This window comes from Lepisma saccharinum, chromosome 1, assembly GCF_977018435.1.
Source record: "Lepisma saccharinum chromosome 1, izLepSacc3.1, whole genome shotgun sequence".
In the NCBI taxonomy this organism is placed as follows: domain Eukaryota; kingdom Metazoa; phylum Arthropoda; class Insecta; order Zygentoma; family Lepismatidae; genus Lepisma; species Lepisma saccharinum.
Window position 1 is genome coordinate 127,608,848 of NC_139229.1, and position 13,050 is coordinate 127,621,897.

General features: G+C 40.4%; 1 protein-coding gene across 1 annotated transcript in view; it reads left to right on the plus strand.

Moving 5' to 3' along the window:
* The window catches only part of LOC146000963 (DNA (cytosine-5)-methyltransferase 1.S-like), a 126,812-nt gene extending 114,936 nt beyond the window's left edge, over positions 1-11,876 (plus strand). The window contains exon 26 of the mRNA XM_083138410.1: positions 10,308-11,876. Within this exon, the coding sequence (XP_082994536.1) occupies positions 10,308-10,421 (114 nt within the window). The 3' untranslated portion in view covers positions 10,422-11,876. The remainder of the gene's footprint in view (positions 1-10,307) is intronic.
* Positions 11,877-13,050: the final 1,174 nt, after the last annotated feature.

A 13,050-nucleotide genomic window follows, 5' to 3' on the forward strand; every position in this document is an offset into this window, starting at 1 on the left:
TCCTTTGACGTCTAAAATGGAGCAACCACTTCTGGATACATTCTTGCAAACGAACAAAAAAACATTAGACAAGTAAAAAAAAAAAGTTCCCTCTACCCCTTCCCAGCTCATTTTACGTCACTGGTGTGCACGGCAATGTGATAATTGCAGAATTCAGGTCCTATTTTTTCTTTTAATTCTATTTACTGAATAGGAAATATTGCCCGTATTATTGTCTGTTGGATAGTGAAATGTAAAGCAAGGGTCATTTCTTTCTTCTTCACACTGCTGATAAAAGTTCCGTCTTCGACAGTTGCATTATCTTAAAATGCTGAGGATTTTCTCTTCGACCACTTGTTGCTAGAACTTCCAGAGGGTCTCTTTGTTTTTATGCTGCAGCTGGCGCCAGTGTTTTGTCTAGCATCTGCAAAGTTACTTGCCGATAACAGCAATGACTCATCCAGCGCGAAGCAAAAATCTCGCAAAGCTGTTTTGATTTGAAGATAACGAAATTCGATCTCCATAAAGAAAAACAAGAGTTAAAACCACTTCATGTTCTGCACCTTCTGATAAGCAAAACTGTAAATTTTATTTTGCATCTAACAAGAATAAACTTCAACACTCGGAGTGTGTTGGAAGGAAATGCACACAATATAATTGCCACTTTTCTTCAGAACCATTCATGTGGGAGAAAAAAAAGTGCTCAATGTAGGAATGGACGCTGAGACCGATTTAAAGAAACATTATTCAAGGGGAAAACATAAGGAGGAGCGGATGTTTGACATCGAGAATTCTCTTAAATCCAACATTAAATTGTTGATTAACATGACAGTAAATAACGATCTCCCATTTTGATATCTAAAAATGCGCAGGGTTCATAAAGCTTGTTTTGAGTTCATTTTATGAAGATGGTCTAATCGGTACTAAATATACAGTTTAAAGTGAAATCCAATTCCAAACCCAAATGATTATCGACTGCGATGCTGTTTAATGACTTGTTCTAGAATATGCATTGGGTGAAAACAGATTGCAAGTCGAGGAAGGAGTTTGGACTGCTCCCTTGAATGGGAGAGGGGGTGACTATGAAGTTGGTTGAAGCAAAGAAAACATGACCCTTTTTTACAATGTATTTTACACAGCCGAACCAGAACGAAATTTACAGACCTGCCTTCTTTTTTTTTTTTTCTGGTGCCAAGAAAGGTTGTGTTGTTTCTCCCAAGAGATCTTATCTTACCAGTTATTCTTGTAACAGACAGTGCTCCAGTAGACCCATATAAAATCCAACATTCATTCTGCCCAATTATTTCCAGACTTTTGCTGGCACCAGTGTGACTGGTGTCAAGATTCTTTGAGTTTCGCTTGCAATAAGCGAGAGATTGTTTTCCTTTCCATAGGTCTCGGTGCAAACGGGTTTCTCATGAACTAGAATTGTAAGAATTTCTTGGAAGAGCAAAGACTGTGCACAATTGAAAGAAAGTAACATTATTTTAAATCCTTTTTTGTGAAAACGTTTTCATGTTCTATTTTCCTTCTCACAACACGCATCATGTGCATAACAGGTTGTATAACTACCAGGATAAATTGTGTTACCGTCTCCTAGGCATCTGTGTCCGTTTGAACTCAGTTTAAGCTGAAAATTGGTGCAAATTCCAATAACGACCCTTTTCCTGGGAAGTGTGAAAGGTCATTGTATCGAGAGTTGACTGTATTTGTTTGTAGCCAGTTGCAGTCTCACAAGCTTTCCCGGATGCCAACCTAATGGCCCTTGTACTTAGGTTGGCCTGTGGTTATTTGTGTGTGGGCATGTATGCCCAATGCTGATTGGTCATACATATCCCGGCCCCTCGGGAAAAAGAAAAAGGATTCGAGAAGCGATTCGTTTTTCTTTACCCTCACTAACCTTACACACTATTATGCAAACACACACAAAAATAAATATTCACGGCTATATAAAATTAAATTACATATATGCTGTTAAAAGAAACACTTGAAATGGTCTTGCATATTGACATTAATATAATCCTGTAATAGACATGTTGAAAATTACCATACTTGAAATATACATCTACATTGATGCACTCTTGGAAATATACATATTAAAAATATTGTGCACTTGTCTATGCGCACTTACACAATACGCCCTATGGGTATGTCCTGGTTTTCATGGTTGTTAATTTCCGCTCGGTAATCTTGGGGGGTGACAACCACTATTCGGACACTCCCCATGCTTCCTGTGCCTCAGGGGGCATGGTGGATAGTTCCCAACATCTTGCTTGCGATGTATCGCTCTTCACCCCTAAGCCTGTGTGTTTTGGGATGGTGGCACACTTGTGATGGGTCACTGCACACTATCACTTGCCCCATTACTTACACAATTTGGCTGTGTTGGTGGTGAATTCCCATGTTTGGCTTTGGCTGTACCTTGGTTGTGTCGACATTTACCTTTGGCCTACTCAAACATGGTGGTAGTGGAGATGTGTACTAATTTTGTTTTGGCATTTTTTAGCTCAGATATATTTCTTACCATACCCTCAAATAGGACAACATAAATGTGAAATACTCTAAATATAGGATATATTAGAACATTGACAGTATATAAAATGCACAAAAATGAAATATAGGTCCCATATACTATTTACAACTGCTGTTCTGTATTCAGACAGAACTGAACCCCATCCACAACTTTGCTTAGCATTTTTGAGGCACTTTGGATGCTAAATCGGGATGTAATAGTTTGAGCTTGTCGATGTACAGGTTGTATACTTTGGGACTACATCTCCATATCTTCATGTTATTTACATGTTGATTACTTATAATTCTACCATTGACACAATGTATAACATTAAAAATATTACATGTTACTTGACTAATACAAATAAATGGACCAAAGAATGTATGAAAGAGTTTGAGTTTGTCCCTCTAGGGCCTTACTCTGCAAATGTGACTTGAGGAATACTAGGTCATGCAATTGAATTTCCCTCCTGTGTTGTTGCAGATCATTTAACTTCTTATTATTCTTAGCCCTTTTGTCAGCTGTCCGGGACACAGCCATGAAGAGTTGCTGGTCCCATTCAGTCTGTTCTCCGACCGGTATATGGAAATGTTCCATAACCGGATTTCTCAGGGATGTATGCAACCGTAGTTCAGCTGGCGCATACCCTGTAGTGTCATTTATCGAATGATTGATAATGTTGACAACAGCTGGCAACTTATCAGACCAAGTCTTGTGGTTTTCGTGACACATGAGTTTGAGGAGTTTACCCATTTCTAGGTGAGTCCTCTCTACCAGGTTGGCCGAAGGAAGGTACGTTGGTATGAAAAGAACCTGGGTCCCCATGCTCTCAGATGCTTGGGTGAAGTTCTTTGCCCTGAACTGTGGACCATTGTCAACTATTATTCTTTCGGGGGTGAAAAGTGCATGAAATACACTTCCTTTATTTTCTTTACTATTGACGCTGTGGTGGCATTCCTGAGGGGATATGCAGTGATGTACCTTGAACATCCTTCGAGTACAGTTAAGATGTATCTCTCTTTCCGTTTGCTGGGAGGCAACGGGCCTACGAGGTCACAGAAGAGAGTTGCCCCCAACCTTTGTATGTGGTGGGTTTGCAGGATTTGGCGAGGAGGATGGAGATTTGGCTTGACCTGCTGGCATTGTACACAGTCATTGACCCAGGCTTTAATTGTCCGTCTCATTCCTGGCCAAAAATAGCTGCGGAAAACCTTGTTGTGTGTCTTATCGACACCAGGGTGCCCATCATCATTGTGGTAGGCGGTAATAACTTGGGGTATTAATATCTGGGGGATATAAATTCTAAAATTATCCCTGAAATGGAAATCCCTGACTACCAAGATGTTGTTTTGGATCTGGTACTGATTGTCCCAGTTCCTACTTCTGGGACCATCTGACTAAAGGATGGTCAATGATGGCCTTACTCTTTGGATCAGCCTGCTGTTCCCGCTGGAGCTGGTCATTGGATAGATTACCCACTGATACGAGCAACAGATGTATAGAGTTTAGGTGTTTCACCTGCTGCTGCTGTTTGTCTGGTGCTCGTGACAGCATGTCCGGGAGGCCATTATCCCTCCCAGCCACATACTCTACGTGAAAGCTATAGTTCTGCAGCTTCAAGAACCACCTGGTTAGCCGTACATTCCAGGTGTAGGCAGAGTTGAGCCATGAGAGACTCTTGTGGTCGCATAATATGGTAAAAACCTGGCCTTGGAGAAGGAAGGAAAATTTCTCTGCACCACACAATGCTGAGAAGCTCGAGCTCCGTTGAAGTGTATCCTAATTCATAGTTTTTGAGGGAGCGGCTGACGTATCCGAGGGGTCGCTTTTCCCCATCTGAATACTGAAAACAGAATCCACCTACCCCGGATCCGGATGCATCTGTTTGAAGATAGAACTTCTGAGAGAAGTCTGGGTGGAAGATGTTACAGTCCCGTTGGGACAGCTACTTTCAGCCCCTCGAAAGCATGTTGTGCCTTCGCATCCCATTGCCATTTAGAACCCTTCTTCAAAAGATCATAAAGTGGTTGAGTATGTGTATTGTACTGCGGGATAAACTTTCTTATCCAACCAAACGAACCGAGGACCTTTTGCAATTGTTTAATGTTGGTTGGAGCTTGCAGGTTCGCAATCGATTCTACATACTCGGGGCACATGGATATGTGTTGTGAGTTGACGTTATGTCCGAGGAACCTGATTTGGTCCCTAGCAAAGGAACATGTGGATAACTTGAGGGTCATGCCTGCATTTTGGAAGATCTCAAGTATCCTGTCAATGTGCTCTAGATGTTCTTCTAGAGTCTCCTAAAAGATTGTCACGTCATCGACATAAGCTAACGCAAAGGATTCTGTCCCACTTAGTAGCTTGTTCATTACCTCGATGAACACCTGCATACTGTTGACATGTCCGAAAATCAACCTCTTGAACTGGTACATTTTCCCATTGAACGCGAACGCCGTATATCTCCTGGACCCTTCTTCTAAGCCAATTTGCCAGAATCCTGAGGATATGTCCAGGGAGGAGAAATACTTGTGAGAAGATCTCCTCCATATTGAGGGGCTTCATTTTCAGCGGCAGGATCAGTTTGTTGATCTCGCGCTGGTCTAGTGTAAGCCGCAGAGACCCATTTGGTTTCTGGACCACTAAGACAGGGGAGACGAACTCAGAGTTGGAGGGTTCAATAATGTCCCACCTGACGAGTTGGTCAATCTCCCTCGCTACCCCTTCTTTATACTTGATCGGTATGGGATAGTTCTTACGAGCTATATATTCGGTTTTGTTGAGGACTATTTTATGTTCATGCATGTTACATTTGCCAGGGCGGTCGCTGAAAACTTTTCTCCTTCGGGAGAGAGTTTGAAACAATGACTCTTGCTGTTCTATTGTTAGGGTTGCTGCTTCGGTGGCAGCTTTCCTTATATCCGCATGGGACGCAAAATCTGTCTCCTGGAATATATCCAGGGGGAAAATATCAATTTTGTGGATAGGAGATGGCCCGTCTGGTTCCGTCGCCAAGTCAACCGGTAAGAACTTGGTGACTGCGGAGCAAGAGCTACTCTGGAATAGCAATTGGTGTGATGCAAAATCTACTTGGGCGTTGACCCCATATAACCAATCGAGACCAAGGATGCAGTCGATGCTTAGCTCATTTACGACTAAGAACTCTACCATTAGCGTGACATTTTCAATCGTGACACCTACGGATGTGATTCCCATGATTTTCTGCTTTTTGGACCCTGAATAGTCTATCAACTTGATGTTGTCACACTTGATTAACCTTGGGCGTGACGCTTTTTGATTGATCTGTCTCCACATTCTGGAATGGAGTACAGAGATCTCTGCACCCGAGTCTACAAGAGCTCTGGTGGGCATGTCTACTAGGGTTACATTTACAAGGGCACCATATCTGCTAACACCTGTTTTATTAATGGGTACTACACTGTTACAATTATCCCTTACCAGTTCCTTTTCTATAGACTCGTAGTCGTCTAAGTTAAGGAATGATACATTTACTAATCTGGAGGGTTTTACTTCACCTTCGCCACCATCACCCCCTACGAGAGCAGCATTGGCTAGTTTCCCGTGGGTGGGGTGTATGGCATTATGGCGTCTACATCCTCCCATTGTTGAGGTGACTGACGTTTGTTGGTCTCTGGCTGTTGCTGGGTAAACCACCGTACCTCATCTAACGCCTTGAGAATCACGTCCATGCCCCTGGGACTGAGGTGAACCAGGTCAGGCCTTTTGTAACTGCCATACCCCATGGTTTCCTCAAATAAAGACATATTTAATTCTCGACCCTGGTGAGTAAACTTGGAAGAAACATCAAGCACTCTTATATTACCTTTGTTCTCCAGTGAGGTAATTTTACCTATGAGAGAATCATACCCTGCCCAGAACTTAGCTCTATTTTCCTTAGCTAGTCTGGGAATTGGTGGAGGTGTCAGAATGACTATCTTCTTGGCACCTTTCCTCTTAAGAACCCCTACTATGCACTCGAGGTTCCGCAGCACTCGGTCGCTGTCTTCCCCTCGGAGCATGTCATTTGCTGCAATCATCAACACTACTTTATCGTGCACACGTTTAGTACGACGGAGTTCACTGAGCAGCTGGCTAGAGGATTGTCCCGACTTACATAGCCCTACATGGTATCTACCGTCATAGTCCCTTTGGACTGGGTAACCAAACTTGTTTTGAGCTAGCCTAGACAACATTGAATCTCCAATGGCTTGATGGGCCTTAATGATTGGATGATGATTACACTGTGTTGAACATGGTGGGCTTAATCTAGGTTCGGCATCGCCCCTCCCCACTCACTTCAGGACGTTGCCTATCTAGTTTCCCTGACTGTGGCTTTCGGAATGCACCTCAGCTATATGCTCTGTGGACCCGAGAGGTCTTAACGAACTCCTACCCTGGGGTTCTATACCCTTTCTTGGTCCTTTACCTTTTTTCCCGCTGATGGGTTCCTTAAACCTATTCTTATCCCTACGCCTGTACTGGTTACTGTATGCTTTATCGGGATCTGATGGACCACTTGTGTCATCCTTCCCACGACTCACGTACGTCTGGTTGACGTGAGGGGTGGTTCTCCCATATGGAAGTCGTGCATGCCTTGTGCTATCTCTCTCAGGGTTTTGTGGCGCCTGTACACTTTCATACCTGAGTATGGAATTGGCCACTGCCTGTAAAGAGGTAAAGGGGGCTAGGACCAGCTGATCCCTTAAGCTACGTGGCAGCTGTTGGATGACATGTGTAAAAATCTGTTGATCTGCAATTTCTGGTAAGGCCAGTCTAAACATCTTCACCTGTTTCCAAAAATATTTATGCATTGATCTATGTAGGTTAGGGTTATATTTGCCATTAAGGGCTTTTGATAATGAGGAAGCCCTCCACCCATCACCTTGAAAATACTTCAGGAACTGTTTCTTAAAGTTCACATACGATCGGAACTTGTGTTCGTTCCTTTCGAACCACTGGCGTGCCTCGTCCCGCAGACTATATGACACTATTTTAAGGCATCTTCTAGATCTATTTCTAGAAGATCAAGATCCCTCTCAAATTCTTGTAGGAAATCAGAGACCAGATTATTTCCCTGACCGCTAAACGTGGGCAGTTGTTTTAGGTCTGCGAACCTAACCCTGGGTGCACTTTTACCCCTTCTTCGGTTTTTCCTTTTCCGTTGGCTTCGGAATTCTGTGTCCGAACCTCCGGATGAGGATTCCGAGAAGTTATGTGAAACATGGTACCTTTGGGGGGAGGAATACCCACTACTATGATCTGACATTGGACCTCTGCTAGTGACTTCGGGAACCTTGTGCAAGTGGTTGGTGGCTCCGACGGCAGACTCTTTACTTGGGTGAGGACTTGGCTTGGTGCATGGGTTTGCCGGAGCAGGTGATTTAGTAATGTACCTCTCCAACCCCTCTAGGCACGCCAAAATTTTCGTGAGGGCTGCACTATCTTTAGCCTGTTCGGTTGCCCGATCCTCCTCACTATTGTCTGATAGCGGAAGGGTGGGCTGCGGAACACTCTGACCCTCGGAGATGCTATTGTGCGAACTAGGTTCTCCAACCATACAGTTCTGCATCTCCCCCCTCAATCGCTCAAGAATTCTATCTTCTATGGCGATGGCACTATCACTGCGGGCAATTTCCCTGCAAGTGTTCTCCAGGGCATCTAACCTGCCTAGGAGTTGTGCTACGGTGGTCTGGTTGTCTATGCCATTTACCCCTTGCACTATTTCCCTCAATTCACTAACTTGTTCAGATAGCTGGACATAGTCCCTATTGACCTGTTTTTCCAGCTCGTTACATCTGATTTCTACGTTACTGATCCTGTCGGTATTTGATGATACCGACCTAACCAATGCTTCGGAAGTTTTTGTCGTTACGTTGTGGATGGAGTCCAGTCTGGCCTGGAACTCCATACGAACAGCCTCCAGTTTCCTATGCATCTCTGCTGATGCCTGAATGATCTCCCTTCCCTGACTGTCAAGTTTTTGTCCCTGACTATCAATCTTTTGCCCCTGACTATCAATTTTTTGCCCTTGGTCTTTGAGCATGGCAATAATTAAGGCTAGTTGGGAGTCTCCACTACCACTGGGGGATGACATATGGCCGGCTGGCCGTTCTAGTGACTTTGACCTTGTATCCATTGTAGTGAATCTGCTACCTCTGAGTCTCATAATCTCGTATAAGGGGAATGGTTTTTTATGGGTTTTTGCTTTGTCTATATTACGTTGCTTTCACAAAAGGTTAACTTTAAATATATAATATATCAAAAACAGCAAAAACAAAAGAGAACCATGCTTTACGCGGCCACACGCAGACCCTATTCCACGTATGGTGTTCCGTATAGTAACAGATATCCCCTGAAATATCTGTTAAGCAACAGACGAACTTTAGCCTAACTTTAATAATCGGTAACTAGAGGAGGGCTTAATAGGCTTATGATTCACTAAAATGATAGAAGGTCAGACACCTTTAAACGACATATTTATTCATTGAAAAGAACATCGCTTGTGACATAGCTGCCACCAAACATGAGCACTTCACTGTACAAGACACAAAAAAATATATACAAAAGATTTTGTACTTACATATCAGCCGTTTTCACACTATATCACTCATACCTGGGGCCTTACACACGCTATTTCACTCTTTATCGCCACATCCCGACACATGGACAAATTTGTGGTACACCACACTAAAAAATTAATATTATGTGCTTCATTGGTGTAACAAAGGCTTTGGGGGGTGATAAATGAGTTTTCCTGGCTTTTCTTGGATGGATGGCTAAGAACAACTTGGATATTCTTTGATATCCTATGGATGCTTCTATGGCGTCAGTTCTGCCGACCATGTGGTCTGGATTTCCACATGGGATGAGGGACACAAAACTCGCTATTTTGCTGAATTTTCACTGGGATCCTTAAATGCACTTGTGGACACAATATCCCACTTGGTCACACACACTTAGGCCTATGTTTACTGTAACAGGACCTTAGATCCCTTTTCCCTTTATGTATCCTTTGTTGCTGGCACAGGTGGCCATTCACACACTGGATTTTACCAGCAACTTCCAAGCTGACCTGCTCTCAGGTGGGTCTGTAATACAAGTGAGCTTGACTAGCAAGCTCAGAACACAATAGGCCATCTGAAAGTCTCCTCTGTGACGCCACAGCCTTGATGGCTTCTCATTGGCCGGCTGGAGTCCTTTGAGATCTTTCCTTGTCTTTGGGAGAAGTGCCACTTTCTCCCACCAAATGGCAGAGTTATCAATTGCTTAAAAAGTATAAACAAAAGTGTTTTTTCAGCTTTTCTGGCTTAATTATGCCAGATAATTGCAAATGAGTTTACTTTTAATAAATTAGGCATTATTTTACCTATGGGTGAGTGTTATCTCTGATTTTCAGTAAAGAATAAAAGATTTAGTAAACATGTGATTTGGAGCACATGGTTTTTGTTCTCCAAAATGGCTACTGTTAGCCTAACAATGGTTGGTTCTTTATAAATAAAGCATTTCTACCCCTCCCATGAGTGACAACTGGTTGGTAAATATGACCCATGATTCTAATTGGGGGTGGGGGGTATAAGTTTCTGGGAAAATAGCTCTCACAAGCTTTCCCTGATGCCAACCTAATGGCCCTTGTACTTAGGTTGGCCTGTGGTTATTTGTGTGTGGGCATGTATGCCCAATGCTGATTGGTCATAGCAGTGATCAGAAAAAATCATTCAAGATCTGCACAAAACATGTAATGCAAATATTTGATGGGTCTGTTCCTAATTGACATTGTTATTGAATTATTTTTCAGGTGGGCAATGCTGTGCCACCTCCAATGGGAGCTGCCATTGGATATGAAATTAGAAAGTGCGTAAGTGAAAAGGATAATCAGAGATGTACAGTGAAGGTGGAAGTAGAAGTGTAATGTGTGTGTGTTAGACACTTTTTAATTTGTCTTCTTAAAGACATTTGCCTGACTATATTATTTTCTTTGTGTGTGTGTGTGTGTGTGTGTGTCTGTGTGCGCGTAAAAGTTGTTTTTTTGTTGACCAGCATTTCAAAATGGAACATAAACAAACACAAATATTGTAGTATTTTAGTCATACTTTTTTTAAAAAAAAACTTTTCATCAAAACTTGACCTTAAGGAAACCACACATTCTTGTTTGCATACCAGTAAGTAGATATGAAGAACTATTCTGAAACAAAGAAAGAAATGTTTTGCTTGCACCAAGTGTTTTCATAATTTGTTTTCTTGTCATACATTCATATCAGATTCTTATTATTCTGTGTTTTACTTACCCAGTTCGTGGTATGGTCTTTCAGAGAACACCCTTTGTAAAGACAACACCACTAATGCAGAGGATTACAGGCTTATCTACTTATTGGGTCCGCCCCTCATCTCTGCTGTTTCTAAATTGGCATGTGCAGTGTGCACAAGACAGGTTTATGTGTAAGATCATTTTAAAAATACTCTGTTATAAAGTATGGACATAATCTCATCTTCATGTGCATGTTTTTCTGCCCTGCATTTTAATTTGTATTTTTGTCAAGTGTTTCACATTATTCTGCTTAATTCACTAGATTAAACACTTAATGTATGAGTTTTACAATAACTTATTTTAAAATTAATAATTTTTGACCATAGTTGTTTTCTGATTATGTTGGTTACAAGATCTTTGACATTTTTAATTATATATTTTAAAATGTTGATAATATCATTTCCCAGTTGAAGTTATTGTCTTCTCAAATAATTAAGGAAATTAATAGTTTGTAGCAAATTTTATTACCAGTGAAAAAATTATATACTTTTATTTGTCTTGCCAAACATCACCTGAAACAAGAAACAGTGAAATAATGTATGCATAAAATGTTTTTATTAGTGAAATGCAAGTGAAGTAAGTTTGTTTAAATACAGAAAACATAAAAGGTGCAATATTTGTTGACCTTGTCCAGTTATTATATCTGAATGGATGCAAAGATAAACTAATTTTAAATGTAATGGGTTACTGTAGTGAATACTGTGTTGTTGTTTTTAAGAGAAAAAGACATACATTTAAGTGGTTTTATTGAAGTCTTACTTTGTGTACATTTTTCTAAGTAGTGTGTGTGTGTGTGTGTGTGCAGGAAGAAAGTTTTATCTACTGAGGTTGAAAAATAGTGTAAGACTGATCATTAAAATAAAAAAAAAACATTAAGTAAAAATGAGAGAGATTGAAAACATGAAGATAGACTGAACAACATATTCAATTTTATAGATTTGTTTCAGTGTTTCATAAGTGTATGTGTGCGAGAGAGGAATGATGACATTTGTTAAAAATAAAACAATAGGCATTACAACTGTATAAGTCTGCATGAGAATTTCTATCTGTTTTTGAGAATAAAAATAAATTTGATAATTTGTGTTTTGTTCTCTTTTCAATAAGTTTAAAGGTAGTATATTTTAAAAGCTTATGTATTGATCCAGAAATCTTAAAGTACAACAAATTAGCAATAGAGTAAGTAACTAATGTTGAGGTCTTCTAGTGGCAACCTGGATTTTACATTTTGAGTACTTCATGTACTACTAACTATTGGATCACATCAATATATATTTAATGCACAGGAAAAAATATGAAAATATTACAAACAAAACAAGGGCCATTTGTGCATATTCTCCAAATAAAATTTCGTACAGAACATTAATAAACATAATATTTGCTTAAATTTCCTGTTGGCATTTAGACATATAAATGGGTGTGTAAAGCTTATATTGTCATTTCAATTTTTAGACGAGCCAAATACTCAATATGCCGACAAAGGCAGAATTTATTTTATTTTAAAACATAAACTAAACGTTATGTTTCAACCATCTAGCAAGGTCTTCTTCAGACTCTCTACCAAATATAAAAGAAATAAGGTACAAAACAGGGAGATATATATATACACAAAAATCATTCACCTCCAGGTGCTATCATGGAAACTAGGCTTAATGGTGTTATCATTAGATAAGAGTATCAAATACCATGAAACAAATTAATTGAGAAGATTTGCCTGTTCTAAAATCAGTTGCTCCTCACCCCTTCCTCTCCCCTCAAAAATACAAAATCATGTAGAGCAAAATCATAAGGTGTCTTTGGGGTGAGATCAGTTTGTGGCTCCAAAGATATGGCCATTTTGCTTGCACTGATTGGCTGAATTTCGGTCAAGAAAAGTGGATTTGGTGGAAACAACAAATGTTGACAAGGGGAGGGTGGTTGATCTACATGAACAAACAATACAACCACATTGCAAAGATTAATCGTAAGTGTTGTTGCTTTTAACTCTTATAGTCTGGTGGAATGTGTAGAGAGAGTGGTCAGAAAACAGTGAATTTCAAATTAGAAAAAAGTGGGAAACTTATTATTTTAATTGTCAGTAACAGATATAAATTTCAAGTGATCAAAGAATCAAAAAATTGATTGTAAAATGCAGGAACCCAATCAGAAACTTCATATTTTAATATTCTACCACTTAATCGAAAGAATAAATGATTCCATGAATTTTGAACCTTCCAAAAAGGAGAATTTTATGTGA